The sequence below is a fragment of the Fringilla coelebs genome, assembly GCF_963513975.1.
Source record: "Fringilla coelebs genome assembly, chromosome: 20".
In the NCBI taxonomy this organism is placed as follows: Eukaryota; Metazoa; Chordata; class Aves; order Passeriformes; family Fringillidae; genus Fringilla; species Fringilla coelebs.
Window position 1 is genome coordinate 498268 of NC_140046.1, and position 9812 is coordinate 508079.

Below are 9812 nucleotides of genomic sequence, written 5' to 3' on the forward strand. Positions count from 1 at the left end.
TAGCAATACACCTGGCTTGGTTCCAGTGCTAAAACCTCCTTTGCACTCTGTGCTCTCTCTGTCCCAGGTAGCAGCCTGAAGTGCATATGCCTACGCTGCATTTCTGTGTGTAGGCACACACTCAGTCCTAGGGGCCGTAACTGTGTCTGTGCTAGTGCCACCTGGACATGCTGCCTTCCTGTCCCTCTCGTGGAAGGTGCCCCTGTTTGTGTAGGACTGGGTGTGCGTGAGGCTCGGGGTTGGAGCAGTGCTGTGGGATGGCAGGTGTCTCTCCTGACTGACTCTGGTGTCTCCCTGTAGGGTGTGGAGCTGTCAGGTTTATCTGCTGCCATCAGCCACTTCCTCAATTGTTTTCTGAGCTCCTTCCCAAATCCCATTGCCCATCTTCCAGCTGATGAGCTGGTCTCCAAGAAGAAGAATAAGAAAAGGAAGAACAGGAACCTTGGCAATGCTGATAACACTGCGTGGGCAAGCATGACCCCTCAGGAGCTATGGAAGAATATTTGTTCAGAAGCAAAGAACTATTTTGATTTCAGTCTTGAATGGTAAGTGGAGCAGGTGACCCTGGCTTGTCACCAAACTTCTGTAGCTCTTGTTCATTAACAGGACCTCCCTTTTTTATTTGTTTGAATAAAATTTGTACCCTTGAGGGACTTACACAGATCTTTAATGGAAAGAAATTGGGCAAAGAGTAGTAATGGGGAAGTGAGACTTTGAATCAGATGAAACCTATGATGCAAAGGCAGCCATGAAAAGCAGAGGAGGAAGGGAAGCCTTTCCTAAGGTTTCAGAAGGGATCAGAAAGTGAGAAGCAGAAGTAGTATAGTCAGAAGATACTTGTCTGTATCAACAGTGATTTAGGCTGACGGGAGCTTCTGCTCCAGAAAAAGGACAACTGCTCCTGTACATGAGTAGAGATAGGGAATAAGGAAGGGGCACGTTGTGAGTGCTAAACTGGAAGCACCAATGAAGTGACCCAAGAGAAAAGCCATGGCTAGTTGGATAAACCAACTTTTGGCAGTTGGACAGTGATCATTCCCTTGTGACAGGGACTGCTCGCTCCTCACCAAGAGCTGAAGGTCCTCAGCCCAAACACTGCAGTGGGCTTTGAGAACACACGTAGGATTTCTGTAAAAGCACTGCTGTGCTCTGTAGGCTTTAACAGACTGTGGGCAAACTCTGCAGTGTTAGTCCTTGGTTTGGGTTAGACCTGGCTGTCCGGGGACCTGTGCCTCAGGTACCCACAATGGAGCAATGGCCTTGAGCAGAAACTCCCCTGAGGGCTGAAGCTTGTGTTTACTTTCTGCAGTGAGAATGCTGACCAAGCAGCTGAAGTGTATAATCTACAGAAAATCACCCTACTCCGTGAAATCTCCCTCAAAACTGGAGTCCAGGTAAGATCCACATCCTCCCTCCCTTGCCATCATGATCTGTATTGAGGAACACGAAGAGTAAGTGCAATGTGTTTTGCAGGGGCAGCATGAGCCCCAAAAGGTCTTTGTGGTGTTCATGTTGGAATACAGGTCTCAGCTTTGAGAAACAGATTTCTGATGCAGTTCCCTCTTAGGGTAAACTGGCTGGCATGTCCCTTGGAAGAGCAGCTAGCCTCAAGCACTGCCTTCTCGCTCCTCTGTGGGCTGTGGGACAACAGCGGGATGAGCTCTCCTGTGAGGGGTTCAGTGTTGTCACCGCAGTGCCATTTTGCCATGTACAGGTGGTGGTGCACACCTACATCTGACCTTGGAGAGTTCTGTCCCAGGTCATGGTACAGGAGATGTTTTGACTGTGATTCCGCATTCAGAATTTTGCCCCTTTTCTTGCCAAGCACCTATGGAAGTGCTAACTGCCCTCCACTCTTTTGGTCCCTCCAGATCCTGCTGAAGGAGTACAACTTTGACAACAGGCACAAGCCCACTTTCACAGAAGAGGATATTCTTAACATCTTCCCTGTAGTGAAGCATGTAAACCCCAAAGCCTCCGATGCTTTCCACTTCTTCCAGAGCGGGCAAGCAAAAGTTCAGCAAGGTACAGTCCCCATGTGCCTCTGCCTCATGATGATCCCTGATAATGGGAAGAGCAGGGTATGTGGGGCATGGCTACCAGGACACCGCTGCCAACCCTGGTTTGGTAGAGAATCCTGGTGTCCAAGACCATCTGGAACACTCCTGCTATAAAGCCACCAGCAATGAGCAAGCATGGGTCAGGGCAGTGATATTCTGCCTTCAGGGCAGTGACCTGTGTCTCACTTCCTGTCTCCAGCAGTGTTAGAGGTTTTTATATATTTATATATATATATAAATATATAAATATAAAATATGGATATACCTTCTTTTCAGGTTTCTTGAAGGAGGGCTGTGAGCTCATCAATGAAGCCTTAAACCTGTTCAACAATGTGTATGGTGCTATGCATGTAGAAATCTGTGCCTGCCTGAGGCTGCTAGCTCGGCTCAACTATATCATGGGAGATTACTCAGAGGTAAGCAGGGGCTCCGAGGGGATCTCAGTGCTCTCATTCCTTCCCCATGCTTGCTCAGGCTCACAGCGTGGTGTGACTTGCCCTGGGTTTTGTTCTGTTCTGTTCAGGCCTTAAGCAATCAGCAGAAAGCGGTGCTAATGAGCGAGAGGGTCCTGGGCATCGAACACCCCAACACCATCCAAGAATATGTGAGTATGGGGAGCTGGGGGAGCAGCAGCACCTCGGGGGTCTGGCTGCAGTCTGAGAGCCTTAGTTCATGTCTGCAGCTGGATATCAGTTGCATTTCCCTCTCTTCTGCAGCTTTCTTTCCAGAATTCTCCACTTCATCATCTTTTATGATCCTGCAGAGTGAAAAGCTGAGTGTGTCCTGCATGCTCACTATTTGTCCTGCTTAACCTAGGTTTCTAGTGTTTGTTTGCTGCATATTTATTTAGATATATTAATTCTCCTGGCTTTGGCCCTGGGCTTATGTCAAAAACAAAAAGAGGAAAGAATCCCCCCCAAAACACAGTCAGAATATGACATACATATGCAAGTCAGGTTGGAAATATTCTGTGAGGGGTGTTAAGAGAAACTGAAATGAAACACACAGCTTCCTCCGTGCTGTGTCCTCAGGGACACCTCAGTGGGACTGTGAATCAGCCAGCAGACTGGACTTTTCAAAGTGACTGATGTCCTTCAACCACTTATTCATGTGCAGCTAAGGAATGGTGTGGAGAGATTAGTTTCCTTTAGAGTAATGCTGGGTCCCTTCTCTTGTCCTAGATGCACCTGGCTCTGTACTGCTTTGCAAACAGCCAACTCTCAACGGCACTGAACCTGCTGTACCGTGCACGCTACCTCATGCTGTTGGTATTTGGGGAGGATCACCCAGAAATGGCACTCTTAGATGTAAGTAATTTGTTTAGGAGTCTTCAAGTTCCTAATCTCTGAGAAACCTCTTGGCCTTTAAGATGCCCACATGATGGCTGTTAAAAACAAATGTTTAGGCACTGGGATACTGCAGATGGTTTTGAGCCCCTGTAATCCTTAGGAAAACTCCTTTGTTTATTATGTTCTTGTTGCACTGGCACAAACTGGAGCGTTTGTTACCTCCCTTGTGCCTGGATTGTTTGGGCCTGGGGGACGATGGTCCCTGGCACATGTTACTGCTGCAGGGACTGGCCAGGGTCACAGCCCTTCTGGCAGTGACACACCTGTGGGGTCCCACTGTTCACAGAGCAGGAACTGCAGTGTCAGTGTGTCTTTCCCAATGCCTGCTTGGCTTCTCTGTACAGAACAACATTGGCCTAGTGCTCCATGGGGTCATGGAGTATGACCTGTCCCTGCGGTTCCTGGAGAACGCCTTGGCCATCAGCTCCAAGTATCACGGCTCCAAGTCTTTGAAGGTTGCACTGAGGTGAGGCAGGGTGGGGTGCTGGGCTGGGTCACTGCTGTCAGAGCAAGCACACTCACTGGGCACTCACATGGGAGGGTCTGGGCTTGAGAACTGCATATTCAGTCTTGTCCCAGAGCCAAGGTCATGGTGCGGTATCCAAGTTTGTTATTTCAAAAGATGGAGATCTGTTGTTCTTCAGGTTAATTGGATCTGCTGGGATGCTGCTTGCTCAAAAGAATCTGTCAAGATAAGCCTGGTCCCTGTGGACTCTCAACAGAAAATTGTATGTGGGAAGTAAAGGCTGGAGAGCCTGTAAGAGAATTACACTGGGAGCCAGGCACAGTATTAAATGCTCATGTTTAATTGTTCCAGCCCTCAGGGAGAGACCTTTGAGAATCATTTTATGTGCTTTTGTCTTTTGCCATAAAATTCTCTATTTTAATAAAAACCCTGAGTGGCTTCTGTGTTCCCAAGGGACCTGGGACTGGTGACACCTCTAGGATCTGCTTCCAGTGCCCACTGCTGCAGTGCTGGATGGCCTCTGTCCTTCAGTGCAGAACTGGTTCTCTTAGCCAGGCATGGCCCACTCCCAGTTTTTGCTGCCACATTGCAGCCATCTGTTCTCCATCAGGCTGCAAATCAATCTGATTAAACACCTGCAAGAGCCTGCCTTGTTTTCCAGTGGCTGATGAATGTGCAGGCTCCAGAGAGTCTTCAGCTGTCCCTCAGTGGCACTGGGATGCTTGGAGAGACCCATCTCCTCCCACAGAGAAACACTGCCAAACCTAGCAATTTCTTTTTCATTCCAGAAGCATCAAGGCCAAAAGTCCAAGCCAAGTCAGCTCTCCCTGCTGGCAAGAGCCCAGGGGACTCAGGCCTGGCTCTGCCTGAGGGCTGCAGCCTTCCTCTCCCGTTAATAAATCCAGCCCCAAGGTATTCCCATGGATGTGCCTCTCCCTTCAGTTCACTGTTGTGGTCTTCAGCTTTCCTGGATGCAGAACAAAAGATGCCCAGCTCAGTCTTGACCTCTGTAGGTCACTGCTCAGCATTCCAGTTAAAATCCAACCTAATTAGTGTAGTATTTGAATCCTCAGCTGGGCTGGGAAGAAGTGCTGCATTCAGTCTGCTTTGACACTTGTGTTAAGACTTTCAGCCCAGACACTGATGGCACAGTCATGCTTGCTGCAGCACAGAAATGTTTTTTCTTCAGAGAAGTGACTCAGCCCTTTTCCTTCCCTCAGCCACCACTTGGTTGCCCGAGTGTACGAGAGCAAAGCAGAGTTCCGGTCGGCTCTGCAACATGAGAAGGAAGGCTACACCATCTACAAGAATCAGGTGATGAGTGGCCCCACTGTGCACTTGTGAGCTGTCACTGCAGGGCCAGAGTTGAGCAGTTCCACTGCAAACCAGTGCCCAGCCCAGGCCTTGGGGAAGCCTTTCCTACAAACAGCTCTGAGCAGATGCCAGGGAGTCCTTGCAGGGCCAGGGCAGAATTGCTGCCCTGTGCAGTAACTGCCACGGCTATGCCAGGAGTCTTTGCTCAGCTTCCTGCAAATGTCTCCGTGCTCTACCCACGGCTGGACAAGCACTTCTCTTGTGGCATGGCCCCACGTTCTGGTGGGGCTTGCAAAACACTGGTCTCTTCTTATGTTTTGTGCCACTAGTCTTTAAATACCAGCTCCAAACTGGTTTGGTAGTGAGCGCTCAGCCTGGCTGCTGCTCAGTGAAACTCCTACCCCAGCCCGGGGCTGTCTGAGCACGTCTGCGGCTGCACGGGGTGACTCAGCTGAGCTGGCTGAGGGCACAGCCCAGTGTGGGGAATGCTGGAATACTGGTCCAGGTGGGGGGGGCTGCTGGGATGCTGCTCCTGGAAGAAGAGCCCAGTGCAGGGAATGCTGCTCACCCAGCAGATACTCTCCCACTTGATGAAAATGTGAAATGTTGATAAGAAGGCTCCCAGAGGAACTGTTTCACTGGTTTTTGAATGCCAAGGCAGGTAAAATCCATTTTCTGAGTTCCTGTAGGGATGCTGAGCTGGCCGCACCCGGGTGTGTTCCCTGGGTTGGGTCCTGCTCTCACTTGTGACGTTGAACCTTTTCTTTTTTCCTGTTTCCCATCAGCTCGGTGAACACCATGAAAAGACCAAAGAGAGCTCCGAGTACTTGAAATACCTGACGCAGCAAGCAGTCGCTCTGCAGCGCACAATGAACGAGATCTACAAGAACGGCTCCAATGCCAACATCATGCCCCTGAAGGTAACCCAGAGCACTGGGGGTCGTGCTGTGCCAGATCCAGTTGTGTCCAGCTGCTCCTGAGGGACATGGACTCTCAGGAGGGAGTAGCAGTTGTCCCTTCCCAGGCAGAAGGCCTTGCTAGGGCAGTGGCTCAGACACAGTGTGGTGTCACCTGTGTGGATGGAGCACAGCGTTGCAGGGTGCCTGGGGAAGCAGCAGGGTGCAGGGAGAGCTCCTGGGGTGAGAGCCTGGCACACCTGCACACAACCCTGCCCTGCTGCTGACTCACTGCCAGGCAGCAGGTTGCTCAACCCAGAAATACTTCAGTTTCCTCATCCTCAAAAATGCTGTCATCTTTTACCAGATGCTTTGTTCTCCTTCCAGGGATGTTGTGGTTGGGGAGGCTGGGCAGGGAGCGCAGAGGGGCTGTCAAGTTTACCTTACATGGAGCAGCAATGACTGGCCTTCCTGGGCCAAACCCAGCTGCTCCTACCTGCCTCCGCACCTGGCAGAGTACCCAGCCTGAGCCATGGGCACTCTCCAGCAGATTGGGAAAGAAGGTTCCAGCTGCAGGGAGGACAGAGTGGGACAATGCTCTGTGTGTGGGTGTTCTCCCTGTGGAGAACTGGCAACAAGACCTGAGGAGTGCATGGCAATAATGGGAGAACAAGGACCTTGAATCAAATAAAAGTCCAGGGAATTGTGGCCAGTGAAGAGGCTCAAACCCATAAAAACAGCACTAAAGGGTTTACCCTTGTTAAAATACTTCAAGAAGGGTAGAAAACCCAACACATTTTGGAACTGGCACTGTGATGTATTTAACTGAAGTCCTGCAAGGTTCAGCAGGAGCTCCCTGTGGGGACTGGTGGGAAGCTCTAGATGGTGCTTTGCAGCTTACGGGTATAGAGAGGTAGATAATGTAAATGATACTGTTTTCTCAACCATTGGTAAAGGGACATGCTTAGCAGTTCAGAGTCCTCTCTAGGTTCCTAAAACTTCTTTCCCCTTGTGATGTAGTTCACAGCTCCCAGTATGGCCAGTGTCCTGGAGCAGCTGAACATTATCAATGGAATTCTCTTCATTCCACTAAGGTACAGTGATTCTTCTGGGCTATGCCTTTAGAAATCAAGTCTGTATTGTCTTAGTTCACAAGAGAGCACAAACCAGCTTCCCAGGATTTGTTTGTTTTAGCCAAGATCCTGATTCAGGCCTTGATTAGCATTATCAAGGCCACTGCAAGCAGTAGGACTATAAGATTTTTATTATTATTACCATTATTATTACTATTATTATCATTACTGTTATTACTATTATTATTATGAACTGTCTTCTGTACTTCTAGTTGAAAATTTGATTGGGATGATAGTGGAAATAGATGACCTGAGCCAAGGCTGTTGTTCTAAGGCTGCAAATAATCATTGGTGGTAAAAATGCAGCATCAGCAGCTGGAGGCTGCCTGGCCATCAGCAAGATGAACCCCCTGCTCTGCCCCAGCCCCACTGAGAGAGCAAATCCTGGTGCCTCTTTGTTCAAACCCAGCCAGCAAACTGGGCCCTGGCTGTGCTGAGGCATGGCTGAGCTGTGGGGGAGGGAGGTGCAAGCAGTGTTCCCCCACTGAACATGGCCTTGTCCTGCTTCACCATTCCCACAGCCAGTCTAATGTCTGCTCCCCTTCCTGCTTTCCCCTTCAGCCAAAAAGACTTGGAGAACCTTAAAGCCGAGGTACAGCGACGCCAGCAGCTCCAGGAAAGCATGAAAAGTGGGGAACAGCTGGAAGCAGAGGACAAAGCTGTGGAGGAGAAAGAGGCTGAGCCGAGCATGCCTTCTGCTGCCATCCCCTTAACACAGAGCTCTGCTTAACGTGTACCTCGCTTTAAAAAAAAAAGTTTAAACCACCCTTTTCTGAATCTGGCCCAGGGCCTTAGCTGCCCTCGGAGCAGCTCCTCCTTTTTGACAATGTTATTGCACTGGTACAATTAATACACAATGCAAAGAACTAATCTGAGCAATGTAATCTGTCTGCCCAAGCTTGTGTCTGCCACGCGAGGGGAAGTGGCCGGAGGCAGCACAGACCCGTCCTGGCGCGCGGGGCCCTCCTGCCGTGTGTGTGTCCGTGTCGTGTGTGTGCGCAGCAGTTATTTCTACTTTGTACATATGAATTCCAAATGAACTGTCTGGAGGAATGTAACGTTTCTCAGGTCATTTTTATGTTGACTAAGGACACTGCTTTGCTAAACCAGTAAAGAACCAGCCCCATCACTGTTCCACGTTCTTGTAAAATGTGGATTCCAAGCCAAAAGATTGATTTCCCCCAGTCACTATTCAAGCTTGGGCTGAGAACAGCCATATTTGTGTCACTGAGATGACTGAAGCCTGTGACGTATGGAAGTGGGGGATGTACAGCATTTTCTACATCAGGATATAGCCATGGGATCCCTTTAACCATTTTTTTCTATGTTTGGTTGGCAGTTTGGCAATTCAGTGGGGTTTTGTAACATTCACATTCTAATTTTCAAGGTAAAGATATAGATAGAGATATATATATATATATATAGATATATATATATATAGATATATATATATATTATATTCACCGTTCCACCTCCGCCTCTGCTTGCAGCTGAGTAACTTGGGATACTGTATCCAAAGAATGAGGGCTTGATCTTTAAAAAAGCGCACAAACTTCCATTGCAGTGGAAACCCCAGTGCCTCTGTGAGGTGGGAATGCAGCAAATGAGGGCTGAGCCAAGGGGAGTGAGGAGGGAATCACAGCCCTATTTAAGGGCAGGAGAGAGGGGAGGAAAATTCAGAAATAGTGACCTGGTATCATTTGCAACAGCAGCTGTTGACACAGAGCTGAACCTGACAGAATCACAACCAGAAAGTACCAGGTTTTGGGGAAGGGGTTTAAATAAAACTGAAGTTCCCCCAGCACTGAAATCTCTGGCAAATACCTTTGCCTCTGGCATTTTTGCACACTGGTTTTGGGACTGGCGCTGGGAGCTGCCATTGCTGGCAATGGACGGTACTGAATGGCAAGTGCCACTAAAGAAATCCTCCTGCCCCCTCCCCTCCCACACACATCCTGTGGGGCCGTCACTGTCCTCAAGCAGGTAAGATGTGGCTGCTGCAGGCCCTGGGATGCCGACAGAGTTGAATGTCCCATTTTCCAAGCAGATCAAGCTGTAGAAGAAGGGCGGGCTGGCCGCAGCCCCTCGCTGCCATCGCCCAGCCTCTCCCTGCCTCGCGTTGTCTGTCCTGGATCGTGCCCCGTGCTAATGCGTGCTGCTGCTCTTACTGACCCTTGGAGCCAAGTGCTGTCCCTGTGCTCTGTACCCTCGGTTTCCTGTCTGACCCTACAGGTATCTGTAACTCTGGGCTGCGCGGGGGGAAAGGAGGGAGCAGCCTCTGAGGTGCTGGAGGCAACAAAGCAGAGTCTTCACTGCAAATGAATTTGCTCCTATTAGAAAAATTCTGAATTTGCTGGAAAGCAATCAATAAATGACTACAGTGCATCTTTCCTACAAGATTTTTCTTTTACTAGTGTCTTACAGTCCATTAAAAGCTTTTTAAACTCTTGCAGGTATTTTTTTGGTTTCTTTACTGTTTGTTGCAAAGTGTTGGTACCAGCACTGGAGCCACCACTCCTGTTCCTTTGAGCAGGAGTGGGGGGAAGGAGAGAACAGGACCAGCTGACCCAGAGGCTTTAAAAGCTGTAAATCAG

General features: G+C 49.4%; 1 protein-coding gene across 2 annotated transcripts in view; it reads left to right on the forward strand.

Annotated features, from left to right (window-relative positions):
* Window positions 1–9667, forward strand: part of CLUH (clustered mitochondria homolog) — a 32534-nt gene extending 22867 nt beyond the window's left edge. For both annotated transcript variants that reach the window (XM_084219313.1, XM_084219312.1), the window contains exons 16-26: window positions 301–545; window positions 1310–1394; window positions 1872–2025; window positions 2337–2476; window positions 2584–2664; window positions 3242–3367; window positions 3754–3875; window positions 5096–5189; window positions 5975–6109; window positions 7106–7179; window positions 7780–9667. In XM_084219313.1, the coding sequence (XP_084075439.1) occupies window positions 301–545; window positions 1310–1394; window positions 1872–2025; window positions 2337–2476; window positions 2584–2664; window positions 3242–3367; window positions 3754–3875; window positions 5096–5189; window positions 5975–6109; window positions 7106–7179; window positions 7780–7948 (1425 nt within the window). In that variant the 3' untranslated portion in view covers window positions 7949–9667. The remainder of the gene's footprint in view (window positions 1–300; window positions 546–1309; window positions 1395–1871; window positions 2026–2336; window positions 2477–2583; window positions 2665–3241; window positions 3368–3753; window positions 3876–5095; window positions 5190–5974; window positions 6110–7105; window positions 7180–7779) is intronic.
* Window positions 9668–9812: the final 145 nt, after the last annotated feature.